This window comes from Cetorhinus maximus, chromosome 32 (genome assembly GCF_964194155.1).
Source record: "Cetorhinus maximus chromosome 32, sCetMax3.hap1.1, whole genome shotgun sequence".
NCBI classification, from domain to species: Eukaryota; Metazoa; Chordata; class Chondrichthyes; order Lamniformes; family Cetorhinidae; genus Cetorhinus; species Cetorhinus maximus.
This window is the reverse complement of record NC_135910.1, coordinates 17,685,550-17,702,519: the sequence shown is the minus strand read 5'-3', so window position 1 is coordinate 17,702,519 and position 16,970 is coordinate 17,685,550. Positions and strand designations below refer to the sequence as shown.

At 47.2% G+C, this 16,970-nt stretch overlaps 1 protein-coding gene across 1 annotated transcript in view; it reads left to right on the top strand.

Annotated features, from left to right (window-relative positions):
- Positions 1-7,862: 7,862 nt before the first annotated feature.
- The window catches only part of sae1 (SUMO1 activating enzyme subunit 1), a 100,644-nt gene continuing 91,536 nt past the window's right edge, over positions 7,863-16,970 (top strand). The window contains exons 1-3 of the mRNA XM_078533463.1: positions 7,863-8,014; positions 10,462-10,573; positions 12,910-13,083. Of these exons, the coding sequence (XP_078389589.1) occupies positions 7,923-8,014; positions 10,462-10,573; positions 12,910-13,083 (378 nt within the window). The 5' untranslated portion in view covers positions 7,863-7,922. The remainder of the gene's footprint in view (positions 8,015-10,461; positions 10,574-12,909; positions 13,084-16,970) is intronic.

The following is a 16,970-nucleotide window of genomic DNA, read 5'->3' as shown; positions in this document are numbered from 1 at the left end:
ACCCTACGTCATTTCTTGCTATCGATTTAATTTAATTTCTTACTAACAAAGCAACCCCACCCCCTCTGCCAACCTGCCTATCTTTTCGATAGGATGTATATCTTTGGATATTTAGCTCCCAGTCCTGATCCCCTTGCAGCCATGTCTCCGTAATGCCCACCACATCATACCTGCCAATTTCAATCTGCGCCACAAGCTCATTTACCTTATTTCGTATACTGCGTGCATTCAGATACAACACCTTCAGTCCTGTATTTCCCGTCCCCTTTCTCATTGTCGTCCCTTTATCTGATGTGCTTGAAGTTAGATTCCTAGCCCTTTCCAAACACTCTGTCCTATTTTGTGTTCTGGAGACTTTAATAGCCTCTCCTGGGCTCTCCTTTCTTTTCAGTTTTTTCATAATTTTCCATGAAGTTGAATCCACCCCCCCACACGCTAACCTGCTGCTTTGTTTCCCATTAATCAAACTTCTTGGAGTTTTACCCTTCCCTCCCCCCCCCCCACTTTCTAGTTTAAAGTCCTGTTGACCACCCTATTTACCCTTTTAGTTCCTGCAGTGCATCTTGTAGATGGTACACACTGCTGCTACTGTACGTCGGTGGTGGAGGGAGTGAATGTTTGTGGATGTGGTGCCAATCAAGTGGGCTGCTTTGTCCTGGATGGTGTCGAGCTTCTGGAGTGTTGTGGGAGCCGCACTCATCCAGGCAAGTGGAGAGTATTCCACCACACTCCTGACTTGTGCCTTGTAGATGGTGGACAGGCTTTGGGGAGTCAGGTGGTGAGTTACTCGCTGCATGATTCCTAACCTCTGACCTGCTCTTGTAGCCACTGTATTTATATGGCTAGTCGAGTTCAGTTTCTGGTCAATGGTAACCCCCAGGATGTTGATAGTGGGGGATTCAGTGATGGTAATGCCATTGAATGTCAAGGGGTGATGGTTACATTCTGTCTTGTTGGAGATGGTCATTGCCTGACACTTGTGTGGTGTGAATGTTACTTACCACTTGTCAGCCCAAGCCTGGATATTGTCCAAGTCTTGCTGCATTTCGACATGGACTGCTTCAGTATCTGAGGAGCTGCGAATGGTGCTGAACATTGCACCATCATCAGCAAACACCCCCACTTCTGACATATGATGGAAGGAAGGTCATTGATGAAGCAGCTGAAGATGTTTGGGCCTGGGACACAAGTTTACTCACTATGTACAATCAAATTATAATTCTTGTTAAGTCGGCTCCTGAATGTACATTTAATAATTTAATTCATAGTATTTTTTAATATTTTGTTTAATATTTTAATTCCCCAGTACTGGATGATCAGAAATTTCCTCTATTTGAATACTGGGAGGACTGAGGCTAACGTTTTCGGAGCTACTGAGTCCATCCCTCTCCCTGGCAAGTATCCGAGGCTGAACCAGGTGGTTTGCAACCTCACTGTCATATTTTGATCCCACAATGAGCTTCTGACCTCAATATTGTCCCATCTCTAAGACCGCCTATTCCCATTTCTGTGACATCACCCGACTCCGCCCCTGCCTCAGCTCATCTGGCTTTGGATCCCTCATCCATGTCTTCATTACCTCTAGACGTGACTATTCCATTGCCCTTCTGGCTGGTCTCCCACATTCCATGCTCTGTAAACTCTGCTGCCTGTGAATTAACTCACACCAAGTCCCATTCTCCCATCACCTCCGTGCTCATTGATCTACATTGGCACCCGATCAAACAGTGTGTTGATTTTAAGATTCTCATCCTTGTTTTCAATTCACTTCCTTCTAAAAGAGTGCTGCACTTTCAGAGGTGCATCTTAAAGGAGGAAAGTGAGGTGGAAGTGCAGAGGAGAGAATTCCAGAGCTAAGGGCCTATGTAGCTGAAGACAACAACGGAAATTTGGTATGCACAAAAGGGCCAGAATTGGAGGAGTGTGAATATCTGGGAGAGTTACAGGGCTGGACAAGGGTTCAGAGGGTGGGGTGAGAGCCAGGGAGAAATTTGATAACACGGGTGAGAATTTGAGGTGTTGCTGGATGGGGAGCCAACGTAGGTCAGTAAACAAAGAGAAACCATCAGGTTTCGGAGGGATAAAAGGGTGTCTTTCACCAAATTGTTGGTTTTTGAGCAGCAGTTGAGTTTTGTCCTGATGTGGGCTCATGTAGACAGACCATAACCCTCAAAGCACCCCCGAGGCGGAGCTTTTAAGGACAATCCACAATTTAACAAAACATTTTCCTCAGGACTTCCTTTGTAAATGCACATTGCCTATGAGGATGGGCAGAAAATACTTAATATGTTGTTTAATAAACCCTTTGGGAATACCTCCACATCGAAAGATATGGCACAGAAGGATAAAAGCAAAACACTGCGGATGCTGGAAATCTAGAACAAAAACAAAAAGGGTCATACGGACTCGAAACGTCAACTGTATCGCTCTCCGCAGATGCTGTCAGACCTGTTGAGTTTTTCCAGGTATTTTTGTTATGGCACAGAAGGAGGCCATTTGGCCCATTGTCCCTGTCCCAACTCTTGGGAAAATTGTTGGTTTACTGCGATTGGGACTAATGGCTCTACGCAAGGAAAGAAAAAGGTTGGGATTACCCAAGTCCCATTCTGATGCTCATTCTTCAAAAACCTGGCAAATTTTTCCTTTGCAGATATTTTTATATATATATATATATATATATATATATATTGGATATATTCATTCCGCTTTTGGAAGTCATCATTGAATCTGCTTCCAATACCCTTTCAGGGAGATGGCTGGTTAATATTTTAAAAGAGTTTAATGTATCTCTTGAGTAAAATCTGAAATTCAGTGAGAGATAAACTCATGCACGATGATGGCCTGTCTCTTTAAGAATTAAGCCACGTGGTCAGGAGGCCACGCAATGTCACGTGATCCCTAAACAAAAACAGAATTACCTGGAAAAGCTCAGCAGGTCTGGCAGCATCGGCGGAGAAGAAAAGAGTTGATGTTTCGAGTCCTCATGACCCTTCAGCAGAACTGAGTAAAATTAGGAGAGGGGTGAAATATAAACTGGTTTAAGGTGGGAGGGGTGGTTGTAGGGACAAGCAAGCAGTGATAGGAGCAGATAATCAAAAGATGTCACAGACAAAAGGAACAAAGAGGTGTTGAAGGTGGTGATATTATCTAAGAAAATGTGCTAATTAAGAATGGATGGCAGGACACTCAAGGTACAGCTCTAGTGGGGGTGGGGTGGAAAGACTGACAGGGTATTACAGTGATAGGTTTAAAAATAATGGAAATAGGTGGGAAAAGAAAAATCTATATAAATTATTGGAAAAAACAAAAGGGAGGGGGAAGAAATGGAAAGGGCGTGGGGATGTGGGAGGGAGTTTAAGATCTAAAGTTGTTGAATTCAATATTCAGTCCGGAAGGCTGTAAAGTGCCTAGTCGGAAGATGAGGTGCTGTTCCTCCAGTTTGCGTTGGGCTTCACTGGAACAATGCAGCAAGCCAAGGACAGACATGTGGGCAAGAGAGCAGGGTGGAGTGTTAAAATGGCAAACGACAGGGAGGTTTGGGTCTTTCTTGCGGACAGACCGCAGGTGTTCTGCAAAGCGGTCGCCCAGTTTGCGTTTGGTCTCTCCAATGTAGAGGAGACCGCATTGGGAGCAACGAATGCAGTAGACTAAGTTAGGGGAAATGCAAGTGAAATGCTGCTTCATTTGAAAGGAGTGTTTGGGCCCTTGGACGGTAAGGAGAGAGGAAGTGAAGGGGCAGCTGTTGCATCTTCTGCGTGGGCATGGGGAGGTGCCATAGGTGGGGATTGAGGAGTAGGGGGTGATGGAGGAGTGGACCAGGGTGTCCCGGAGGGAACGATCCCTACGGAATGCCGCCGGGGGGGTGAAGGGAAGATGTGTTTGGTGGTGGCATCATGCTGGAGTTGGCGGAAATGGCGCAGGATGATCCTTTGAATGCGGAGGCTGGTGGGGTGATAAGTGAGGACAAGGGGGACCCTATCATGTTTCTGGGAGGGAGGAGAAGGCGTGAGGGCGGATGCGCGGGAGATGGGCCGGACACGGTTGAGGGCCCTGTCAACAACCGTGGGTGGAAAACCTCGGTTAAGGAAGAAGGAGGACATGTCAGAGGAGCTGTTTTTGAAAGTGGCATCATCAGAACAGATGCGACGGAGGCGAAGGAACTGAGAGAATGGGATGGAGTTCTTACAGGAAGCGGGGTGTGAGGAGCTGTAGTCGAGGTAGCTGTGGGAGTCGGTAGGCTTGTAATGGATATTGGTGGACAGTCTATCACCAGAAATTGAGACAGAGAGGTCAAGGAAGGGAAGGGAAGTGTCAGAGATGGACCATGTGAAAATGATGGAGGGGTGGAGATTGGATGCAAAATTAATAAATTTTTCCAGGTCGCGACGAGAGTATGAAGCAGCATCGAAGTAATCATCGATGTACCAGAGAAAGAGTTGTGGGAGGGGGTCGGAGTAGGACTGGAACAAGGAATGTTCCACATACCCCATAAAGAGACAGGCATAGCTGGGGCCCATGCGGGTACCCATAGCCACACCTTTTATTTGGAGGAAGTGAGAGGAGTTAAAGGAGAAATTGTTCAGTGTGAGAACAAGTTCAGCCAGATGGAGGAGAGTGGTGGTGGATGGGAATTGTTCGGGCCTCTGTTCAAGGAAGAAGCTAAGGGCCTTCAGACCATCCTGGTGGGGGATGGAGGTGTAGAGGGATTGGACATCCATGGTGAAGAGGAGGCAGTTGGGGTCAGGGAACTGGAAATTGTTGATATGACGTAAGGTGTCAGAGGAATCACGGATGTAGGTGGGAAGGGACTGGACAAGGGGAGAGAGAAGGGAATTCCATCCCTCTTGTTTCGAACCCACCCAGGATTACAGGTATCTCCGGGACATAAAACGTTTCTTGGACTGCTGTTCTCGTCGCATTCTGAGATCCACACTCAGTGCCATGCACCGCCATATGAACACACTCGACCTCTCCCTCCAGCAGCACCGCCGCACCCTTTTTCAAAGTTGCGCGTGCCCCCAGTTTCATTTTATTCTTCGTCTCATCCGACGCCTCAACAAGAAACTTTTTCTCTTTCTCTCAAGTGCTAAGGAACGCAAGCTCCAACAACTCATCGACACCAACACCCATCCAGGACCCTCCACCCCTGCCTGTCCCACTGTCCCCATCCTGTCTTCCAATCCCAGCTCCGGCCGTGTATTCACTATACCCCTGACTTTCCCCTCTCCGATGCTGAACATTCAGTGCTCAGCAAAGGACTTAGTTTCATACCCTTACGCCCTCATCTCAATGAATTTCGGGCTCGGCACGATGCTGAACTCTTCTTCCGCCGTCTTCGTCTCCGTGCTCACTTCTTTGGGCAGGAGTCCTCTCCCCATTCAACGGATCCTTTTACCCACCTCCAATATTCTCCCTCCACCAGGACCCCTCCCTCTGGATTCTTACCTTCTCTTGATCTTTTCATTGAGAACTGTCGGCGTGACATTAGTCGTCTCAATTTCTCTGCTCCTCTCACCCATTCTAATCCGTCTCTCTGAACTTACTACACTCCGTTCTCTCAGGTCCAACCCCAACATTGTCATCAAACCCGCTGACAAGGGTGGTGCTGTTGTTGTCTGGCGCACTGACCTCTACCTCGCGGAGGCTGAGGCTGAGCGTCAACTCGCAGACACTTCCTCCTACCTCTCGTTGGACCATGACCCCACCACTGAACATCAAGCCATTGTTTCCAGGACTGTCACTGACCTCATCTCCTCTGGAGATCTTCCTCCCACAGCTTCTAACCTGATAGTCGCCCAACCTCCGACGGCCCGCTTCTACCTCCTACCCAAAATCCACAAACAGAACTGTCCCGGCAGACCGATCGTGTCAGCCTGTTCCTGCCCCACGGAACTCATTTCTCGTTATCTTGACTCCCTTCTCTCTCCCCTTGTCCAGTCCCTTCCCACCTACATCCGTGATTCCTCTGACACCTTACGTCACATCAACAATTTCCAGTTCCCTGGCCCCAACCGCCTCCTCTTCACCATGGACGTCCAGTCCCCCTACACCTCCATCCCCCACCAGGATAGTCTGAGGGCCCTTAGCTTCTTCCTTGAACAGAGGCCCGAACAATCCCCATCCACCACTACTCTCCTCCATCTGGCTAAACTTGTTCTCACACTGAACAATTTCTCCTTTAACTCCTCTCACTTCCTCCAAAGCATGGGCCCCAGCTATGCCTGTCTCTTTATGAGGTATGTGGAACATTCCTTGTTCCAGTCCTACTCCGGCCCCCTCCCACAACTCTTTCTCCGGTACATCGATGATTACTTCAGTGCTGCTTCATGCTCTCATCGGGACCTGGAAACATTTATTAATTTTGCTTCCAATCTCTACCCTTCCATCATTTTCACATGGTCCATCTCTGACACTTCCCTTCCCTTCCTTGACCTCTGTCTCAATTTCTGGTGATAGACTGTCCACCAATATCCATTACAAGCCTACCGACTCCCACAGCTACCTCGACTACAGCTCCTCACACCCCGCTTCCTGTAAGAACTCCATCCCATTCTCTCAGTTCCTTCGCCTCCGTCGCATCTGTTCTGATGATGCCACTTTCAAAAACAGCTCCTCTGACATGTCCTCCTTCTTCCTTAACCGAGGTTTTCCACCCACGGTTGTTGACAGGGCCCTCAACCGTGTCCGGCCCATCTCCCGCGCATCCGCCCTCACGCCTTCTCCTCCCTCCCAGAAACATGATAGGGTCCCCCTTGTCCTCACTTATCACCCCACCAGCCTCCGCATTCAAAGGATCATCCTGCGCCATTTCCGCCAACTCCAGCATGATGCCACCACCAAACACATCTTCCCTTCACCCCCCCGGCGGCATTCCGTAGGGATCGTTCCCTCCGGGACACCCTGGTCCACTCCTCCATCACCCCCTACTCCTCAATCCCCACCTATGGCACCTCCCCATGCCCACGCAGAAGATGCAACAGCTGCCCCTTCACTTCCTCTCTCCTCAGCGTCCAAGGGCCCAAACACTCCTTTCAAGTGAAGCAGCATTTCACTTGCATTTCCCCTAACTTAGTCTACTGCATTCGTTGCTCGCAATGCGGTCTCCTCTACATTGGAGAGACCAAACGCAAACTGGGCGACCGCTTTGCAGAACACCTGCGGTCTGTCCGCAAGAAAGACCCAAACCTCCCTGTCGCTTGCCATTTTAACACTCCACCCTGTTCTCTTGCCCACATGTCCCTCCTTGGCCTGCTGCATTGTTCCAGCGAAGCCCAACGCAAACTGGAGGAACAGCACCTCATCTTCCGACTAGGCACTTTACAGCCTTCCGGACTTAATATTGAATTCAACAACTTTAGATCTTGAACTCCCTCCCCCATCCCCACCCCCTTTCTGTTTCTTCCCCCTCCCTTTTGTTTTTTCCAATAATTTATATAGATTTTTCTTTTCCCACCTATTTCCATTATTTTTAAATCTATACCTTTAATGCCCTGTCAGTCTTTCCACCCCACCCCCACTAGAGCTGTAACTCTTTTGAGTTATCAACAGTCACAGATTGTAACTCTTTCGAGTACATTCAAAGTTCTTGGTTTCCGGGAGTTGGACATGAACCCACAACCTTCTGATTCAAAGGCGAGGGTGCTATGAACTGAGCCACAGCTGACCTTGAGTGTCCTGCCATCCATTCTTAATTAGCACATTCTCTTAGATAATATCACCACCTTCAACACCTCTTTGTTCCTTTGTCTGTGACATCTTTTGATTATCTGCTCCTATCACTGCTTGCTTGTCCTCCCGGACACGGGCGGGGCGCGGGGGGCGGAGCGGAGCGGGAGCGTCGTGACGCCATTACGTCGGGAGCGCAGGTTCTGCCGACGTCACGGACGGAGTGCGCGGATTCAAACTCGGGAGCAGCGGGCGCCATGGTGGAGAAGGAAGAAGCGGTGATCAGTGAGGAGGAGGCGGCCCAGTATGACCGGCAGATCCGCCTGTGGGGGCTCGAGGCCCAGAAACGGTAACTCCACACGGGCGGGAGGGGAGAGTCCGTGTAACTGAGGCCCGGCCATGAGCGGAGCGGCGGCGGCGCACTGAGAGGATGGTCTGAGGCAATTAAAGGGGCAGGCACAGGGACCTTTTATTAATTTGCCCATTGATCTATATTGGAAATTAAAGGGGTGGGCATAGGGACCTTTTCTTGATGTGCTGATTGATATATTTTGGGAATTAAAGGGGCAGGCACAGGGACTTAAGTTGCTGATTTATACATTGGCAACCCCTTTCCTCCTCCACTTCAAATAATTAGAGTGAGTTTTTTTGTGGTTTTTTTAAAATTACCAAATAAATTATCTTATTAACATTTTTGGGATATTGCTGTGCAAAAAGTCTGCTTTTCCTACACTTCAAAGATATTTCATTGTTTATAAAGTGCTTTAGGATGTCCTGTGGCTGTGAAAGATGCAATAGAAATGTAAGTCTTTCTTCATGTTAATGATCACACGCCTGTACACACACAACCTGTCAACTTTTCTTCATTATAAATACCCCAGGCCTATATTTGTAATTTGTAAGCTTTATATACTCTTCTTCAAAATATTGGTGTGCGTTTTAGAGGGGGGAAGATTGGGCTTTGGTTTTATGTCCTGACCAAAAGGTGTCACTTCTGACAGTGCAGCAGTGCTGCTCTGTCTAACTATTAGCCTGGATCTTGTGTTCACGTTTCTTCGGTGTGACTTGAACCCCCACTGCCTGCTGACTCCGGCCTGTTGGCTACTGTGGGTAAAAACATGAGCAAAAACATTTTTACATAGCGAGTTGCGACCTGAAACATGCTGCCTGAAAGGATGGTGGGAGCAGATTCAATAGTAACGTTTGAAATTATTGGATAAATATTTGAAGAGGGAACATTTTCAGGACTTTTTTTTCTTCTTTCACGGGATGTGGGTATTGCTGGCTGGGCCCAGCATTTATTGCCCATTCCTAATTCCCCTTGAGAAGCTGGTGGTGAGCTGCCTTCTTGAACCGCTGCAGTCCGTGTGGTGTAGGTACACCCACAGCGCTGTCAGGGAGGGAGTGCCAGGATTTTGACCCAGCGACAGTAAAGGAACGGCGATTATAGTTCCAAGTCAGGAGGGTGAGCGACTTGGAGGGGAATTTCCAGGTGGTGATGTTCCCATGTGTCTGCTGCCCTGTCCTTCCAGGTGGTAGAGGTCACAGGTTTGGAAGGTAATATAGGAGAAAGAGCAGGGTGGAGCGGGACTAATTGGATAGCTCTCAAAGAGCCAGCACAGGCATGATGGACTCAATGGCCTCCTGTGCTGTTTCATTATATGATAATGCAAGTTTCAGCCAGGCTAATTGTTTTAGAACATATTACATTAATTCGGTGCAGTTCATACTACAGTTTGCCTTCCTTTGATCTACATCTGGCATTTTGTGTTTCTATTTTTGATTTCCAACATCTGCAGAAATTTTGACTCTTTATTGTTTAAAGCTGAGAAGTTAGGAGTAAGAAGGAAGACTATTCTATTTCAGCCAGAGTTATAAAAGCTTTCCCTAGAAAGATATTATACATCCTGAGTAGGCTGAGGGGACCAGCAGATCTGTGACGAGAGAGGGAAGGTTTTCACTCGATGTTTTGAGCACAGAATCAGGCCATTCAGCCTATCTGGTCTATGCTGGTGTTTATGCTCCACATGAGTTTCCTCCCACCTTGCCTTATCAGCAGAATTTTCTATTCCTTTCACTCGTTTATCCAGCTTCCCCTTAAATGCATCTATGTCTTGTTGTCTGAGCAGCTCCCTGTGGGAGCGGGTTTCACGTTCTCACCACTCTCTGGGTGAAGAAGTTTCTCCTAAATTCCCTGTTAGATTTATTAGTGACTATATTGTATTTATATCCCTAGTTCTGGTCTCGTCTGCCATAGGAACATAAGAGCAGGAGTTGGCCATTTGGCCCTTGAAGTCAGCTCCTCCATTCAATGAGATGATGGCTGATCTGATGGTGGTCTCAGACCTGCTTTCCTGTCTGTCCGGTCCATAACCCTTCACTCCCGTGTCTAACATTAACCTGTCCAACTCAGCCGGCGGAAACATCATCTCTGCACTTACCCTGTCAAACCCTTTTGTTATCTTAAGGACCTCTATCAGATCACCCCCTCAGTCCTAACCCCAGCCTGTTTAATCTTTCCTGATGGGTATAACCCCCTCAGTTTTAGTACCATTTCGATAACTTTTTTTTTGCAGCCTCTCAGGCGCCTGGTTGTAATACGGAGATCGGAGCAGCGCGCAGTATTCCAAGCGTGGTCTAAACATTTTGACAGGAATAGTGAACAGGAACAGAAGTGGTGACGTCTGAAAAGCCGACTGGCTTCACGGGCCTTTGTTACTATGAGAGACGCTATGTTGTTGTGCTGCCGCAGCTGGTGCGACTGTCACTAGCGAATGACCTGTTGATGTTTTGCAGGCTACGTGGTTCCCGGGTGCTGCTGGTGGGGTTAAAGGGACTGGGAGCTGAAGTGGCCAAAAATCTTACGCTGGCAGGTGTCAAAGCGCTGACTCTCCTGGACCATCAGCAGGTATTATAGTGACCTTCTGAGGAGGGTAATGTTTGGTTGGTGCTCTTTTGGTCTTAGTTTCTTGGCTAGCAGCAGAACATTTCAGTTTGTGACTCCGGCTGCTGGTGTTGCTAACTTCCCAAATTAATTCTTTGAGCAGGGTCTAATAACTTGATTCCACCTATCCGGGGCTTACACTGCTATGGAAGTTTACAATAATATCTAGCTTGCTCCAGCAATCAGATTAGACCATAAGACATAGGAGCAGGAATTAGGCCATTTGGCCCATCGAGTTTGCTCCACCATTCAATCATGGCTGATAAGTTTCTCAACCCCATTCTCCCGCCTTCTCCCCGTAACCTTTGATCCCCTTACCAATCAAGAACAAATCTATCTCGGTCTTAAATACACTCAGTGACCTGGCCTCCACAGCCTTCTGTGGCAATGAATTCCATAGATTCACCACTCTCTGGCTAAAGAAGTTTCTCCTCATCTCTGTTCTAAAAGGTCTTCCCTTTACTCTGAGGTTGTGCCCTCGGGTCCCAGTCTCTCCTACTAACGGAAACATCTTCCCCACGTCCACTCTATCCAGGCCTTTCAGTATTCTGTAAGTTTCAATCAGATCCTCCCTCATCCTTCTAAACTCCATTGAGTATAGACCCAGAGTCCTCAAACGTTCCTCATATGTTAAGCCTTTCATTCCTGAGATCATTCTCGTGAACCTCCTCTGAACCCTCTCCAGGGCCAGAACATCCTTCCTGAGATACAGGGCCCAAAATTGCTCACAATATTCTAAATGTGGTCTGACCAGAGCCTTATAAAGCCTCAGCAGCACATCCCTGCTTTTCTATTCTAGTCCTCTCGAAATAAATGCCAACATTGCATTTGCCTTCCTAACTGCCGACTCAACCTCCAAGTTAACCTTAAGAGAATCCTGGACTAGGACTCCCAAGTCCCTTTGCACTCCAGATTTCTGAATTCTCTCCCCATTTAGAAAATAGTCTATGCCTCTATTCTTCCTACCAAAGTGCATGACCTCACACTTCCCCACGTTGTATTCCATCTGCCACTTCTTTGCCCATTCTCCTAACCTGTCCAAATCCTCCCCGCCTCCTCAATACTACCTGTCCCTCCACCTATCTTTGTATCATCTGCAAACTTAGCCAGGATGCCCTCAGTTCCTTCATCTAGATCATTAATGTATAAAGTGAAAAATTGTGGTCCCAACACTGACCCCTGCAGAACTCCACTAGTCACCGGCCGCCATCCTGAGAAGGACCCCCTTACCCCCACTCTCTGCCTCCTGCCAGACAGCCAATCTTCTATCCATGCTAGTACCTTGCCTCTAACACCATGGGCTCTTATCTTACTGAGCAGCCTCCTGTGCGGCACCTTGTCAAAGGCCTTCTGGAAGTCCAAGTAGATAACATCCATTGGCTCTCCTTTGTCTAACCTACACGTTACCTCCTCAAAGAATTTGGGATGTATGGGTACGTATTGTTATATGAAGCTTTGGTTCTGATTCGTTTTTGTGAGCAATAGTTCTAACAACAACATATTGCATTTGTATAGTGCCTTTAACATAGTAAAGCTTGCAGCAGTGACCTGTTATTGGGGGGGAAAAAAGATTTCAACAGCCAGAATACAACATCCACCCTTTATGTACAAAACCAATCAAAACTACTAATGGAATGTCTGCTTTTATAGTGAAAGGTTTGAATGTCGTGTGGAGGATGCTTTGCTGCAGATCAAATGGCAACTGGTGCTCAATCAGTTGTTAATTTTAAATCTGGGGTTGGTGGATTTTTTCTGTTTGAAGGGATGTGGGGCAAAGGCAGGCATATGGAGTTGGGCTGCAGATCAGACACAATCTTGTTGAACGGTTCGAGGGGTTAAATGACCTACTCCTGTTCCTAAATAAAAACAAAACGCTGAGGACATTCGGGTCAGGCAGCATCTGTGGAGAGAGGCAGAGAGTTAACCTTTCCGGTTGCTGGCCTTTCATCTGCTCAAAGATCGTTGGCTCGACACGTTAACCCTGTTTCCCTCTCCGCAGATGCTGCCAAACCTGCGGAGTATTTCCGGCATTTTTTTGTTTTTTATTTCAGATTTTCAGCGTCCGTTTTGCACTCCTGTTTCCATGTTGTTAACAGCAGGTTCCCAAGTAGTTTTGTTCGGACTCTGAAACCTGGTGATAGGTTCGACTGTATTTCAGGTGTCCAACTAACCAAACTCGAGTAAAACAAATTTGCAATTGTTCAACACCGTCCACGTGAGTTTAATGAATTCCTGCGGTTCTAACTGCGTTTACATTCTCTCTCTCTTTGCTGTCCCGTTAACCCCGGACGCGATGTCAGGCCACGCCAGAGGATGCGCGATCTCAGTTCCTCATTCCCACCAGCTCCTTGGGAAGAAATCGGGCCGAAGCATCTCTGGAGCGTGCGCAGAACCTGAACCCGATGGTAGAGGTGAAGGTCGACACGGAGAACATCAAAGACAAGACGCAGGAGTTCCTCGCCCAGTACGATGCAGTGAGTATCCATTCATCTTTTGTGCCTTGTCAGGGGGAGGTGCTGTTTTGTTTTCACGGCTCTGCTTTCTTGTGGCATTCTTTAACTCTGCCTTGTAAAGCAATTCAGGTACTTGGCCAAACCATCAGCTGCAAAACCAGCAGGCATCCCAATTTAGTTACCATCTCCGCATTGTATTCCTTAAAGGAGAAGCCCATTTAAACTTTCCCACCCTCCCCTTTTCCTGCTCCCGATCTCATCTCCTCTTTTCCTGAACCCGTTAAGAATTTGTTGGAACAGAGCTGCGTGGTGCAGGTCCCATTCTCATATCTTACCCAAGCAACTTTACTTCATGTGCAAACCTCCCCGATGAGGTGGTGGCAAGCAATCCGTCTGCAGGGGCATTGTGCCCAAGCCTGACCCGATCCTCACCGATTGGCCACGTACATCCAGGAAGTTTCGCTGTAAAACTGTCAGGATTGGTGAGAAAACCGGCTAATTCACTCCTGCTTGGAGCAGAGGATGTGGGACTAACTGATTTGCTCTTTCAAAGAGATAGCACAGGTGCAGTGGGCCAAATGTCCTCCTGTGCTGTACCATTCTAGGCCAGGGGATCAGAGGCCAATTGTGGAGCTTGAGTACAGCTCTTGGTGGCATCCACATGGACTATGATGGAAAGTTTTGAATCTTTCTGATCCCTCTCCATTAATCAGCTTAGCTACCAGGTTTGCCCAGAATAAAATAATGAATCGGATTGGACCCTGTGGGGAACAATGTGCTTGCAATACTTGTCTAACACTCAGGTGGTTTGCTTATATGGCGCAACACATCTCTGAAGTAACACACCTCTCTCCAGCGCTCCCACTCCGAGACTCTGCATACGCAAACTTTTTCTTTGAAATACAGGATGATAAGCTAATGGGAAAAAGAGGAGGCCATTCAGCCTCTGGAACCAATTCTGCCATTTAATGAGATCATGGATTGTATTCCCAGAAAATTCAACGGATGAGGGGTGATTTGATCATAATTTAACTAAGAGTAGATATAGAGAAATTATTTCCCCCAGCTGGGGAGTGTAGGACAAGGAGACAGGCCTGCCTTGCTGGGAGTCGGAGCGGAGGGGAGTGGACCTGCGGGAGACGGTCGGGAGCTGAGGAGTGCCGATAAATACAGACCGGGGATTGCCTGCCTTGCTGGGAGTCAGTGCGGACCGGACCTGCGGGAACTGAGGAGCACCTATAAGTACAGACCGGGGATTGCAGAGCGGCCTACCCTGTTGGGAGTCGGAGTGGAGGGGAGCAGATCTGCGGGAGACGGTCAGGAGCTGAGGAGCTGTTTCAGCTGCAGTCCGGGAGAAAGAGAAAAAGCAACTGTGACGGCACAGGAAGCTAGTAAGTTGATCGGCCGGTAAGTGCTCAGTCTAAGGGACGGTGTGTGGGAAACCAGCTTAGGACAGGCAACTTCAGGTAGATCTATAAATAAAAAGAATTAAAACTTTAAAATAATAAACCAAAATTTGGAAACTTTAAAATTAAAATAAAACAATAAAGAAACAATAAAAATAAAGTAATTTAAACAAACACCTAAAACACATTCCTTTGTAGTTAAACGTATAACCTTTAGTTGTCAGTGGGACTAGAATTCAATAAACACAGTAATTAAAATAAACTAACTAAGTTAAGTTAGAATGGCAGGACAGGTGTTATGTTGCAGCTGTGGGATGTGGGCGCTTTTGGATGCCCACGCGATCCAGGACAAACACGTCTGCAGGAAGTGTAAGCAGCTTGAGGAATTCCAGATCAGAATTATTGATCTGGAAACCGAAATGCAGACACTGTGCAACATAAGGGAGGGGGAGAAATACCTGGATACTTTGTTCCAGAAGACAGTCACACCTCTTAGAAGAGGATCGTCTGTTTTGGTCAGCTGTGAGGGACTGGAGGATGTGACTGTCAGTGAGGCAGATAATGGGACCAAGCAAACAGTAGCGGAGGAGCCTCAAACTTTGCAATTGTCAAACAGGTTTGAGGTGCTCACAACCTGTGTGGATGAAAGCGAGGTCTGCAAGGTGGATGAGCTGGCTGGTCTTGGCACTGTGGTACAGGAAGCTGTTCAAGTGGGGGGAGTATAAAGGAATGTAGTGGTAGGAGGGGACAGTATAGTGAAGGGGTTTGACATTGTTCTCTGCAGCAAATAGCAAGATTCCTGACAGCTGTGTTGCCTGCCCGGTGGCAGGGTTCAGGACATCTGCTCAGGGCTCAAGAGGAACTTGCAGTGGAAGGGGGAGGATCCAGTTGTCGAGGTCCATGTAGGTACCAACGATGTAGGTAGAACTAGGAAAGAGGTTCTGCAAAGTCACTACGAGGAGCTAGATACCAAAAAATTATTTTTTCTATTCATTCATGGGAGGTGGGCTTCGCTGACTGGGTCAGCATTTATTGCCCATCCCTAGTTGCCCTTGAGAAGGTGGTGGTGAGCTGCCTTCTTGAACTGCTGCAGTCCATGTGGTGTAGGTACTAAATTAAGAAGCAGAACCTCAAAAGTAATGATCTCTGGATTATTACCTGAGCCACGTGCAAATTGGCACGTGGCAAATAAGATTAGAGAGACAAATGTGTGGCTCAAAGACTGGTATGGGAGAAGTTGGTTCTGGTTTGTAGGGCACTGGCATCGGTACTGGGGAAAATGGGGGCTCTACTGTTGGAACAGTTTACACCTGAACTGTGCTGGGACGAGTGTCCTCACAAATCACGTAACTAGGGAAGTAGAGAAGACTTTAAACTAAACAAGAGGGGTGAGGGATCAAACTTGGGTAGAGGTAGCAATTCAAGGTGTAGAGTCAAGACAGGAGAGCAAAATAGTTATATGAGAAACGAGGGTCAGAGAATGGCAGGAAGTGACAGAGAGAAAAGACCTAAGAATATATCAACAGCCAAGGCTCAATGTTACAAAGGTAACAAAAAGCCAAAACTGAAGGCTCTCTATCTGAATGCGCATAACATTCATAACAAAGTAAATGAATTGATGGCCCACATTGAGGTAAATAAATATGACCTGATAGCAATTACGGAGATGTGGCTGCAGGACGACAAAGATTGGGTCCTCAATATTGAGGGGTACGTGACATTCAAGAAGAATAGGAAGCTGGGTAAAGGTGGAGGGGTAGCACTGTTAATCAAAGAGGGCATTGGTGCAATAGTTAGAGATGACCTTGGCTTAGGAGGTCAGGATGTAGAATCGGTTTGGGTGGAGATGAGGAATAGGAGGGAGAGAAAAGTTATTAGTGGGAGTGGTCTACAGGCCCCCTAACAGTAGCCACAGTGCAGGACAAAGTATTCAAGAGAAGATATTGTGTTCTTGTGATAAAGGGACGGCAATAATTAAGGGTGATTTTAATCTATACGTAAACTGGAAAAATCAGATTGGCAGTAGCAGCCTGGATGAGGAGTTTATAGAATGCTTTTTTGATAGTTTCTTAGAGCAGCATGTTCTGGAACCGACCAGAGAGCAGGTTATATTTGACTTGGTATTGTGTAACGTGACAGGGTGAATTAATGACCTCAGAGTGAAGGCACCCCTAGGTAGCAGCAACCACAATATGATTGAATTTTACATCCAGTTTGAAAGGGAGAAGAGTGGGTCTAAGACTAGTATCTTAAACTTAAATAAAGGCATCTATTTGGGGATGAAAGCTGAGCTAGCTGAAGTGAACTGGGAAACTAGGCTAGAGGATAGATTAATAGAGAAGCTGTGGCAGGCATTTAAGGGGATATTTCAGAGTAAGTACATTCCTATTATAAAGAAAAATTCCAAGGGGAGGACCCACCATCCGTGATTAACTAAAGAAGTTGAGTAAAGCATCAAATTTAAGGTAAAAGTATACAACTCTGTAAAGATGAGTGGCAGGA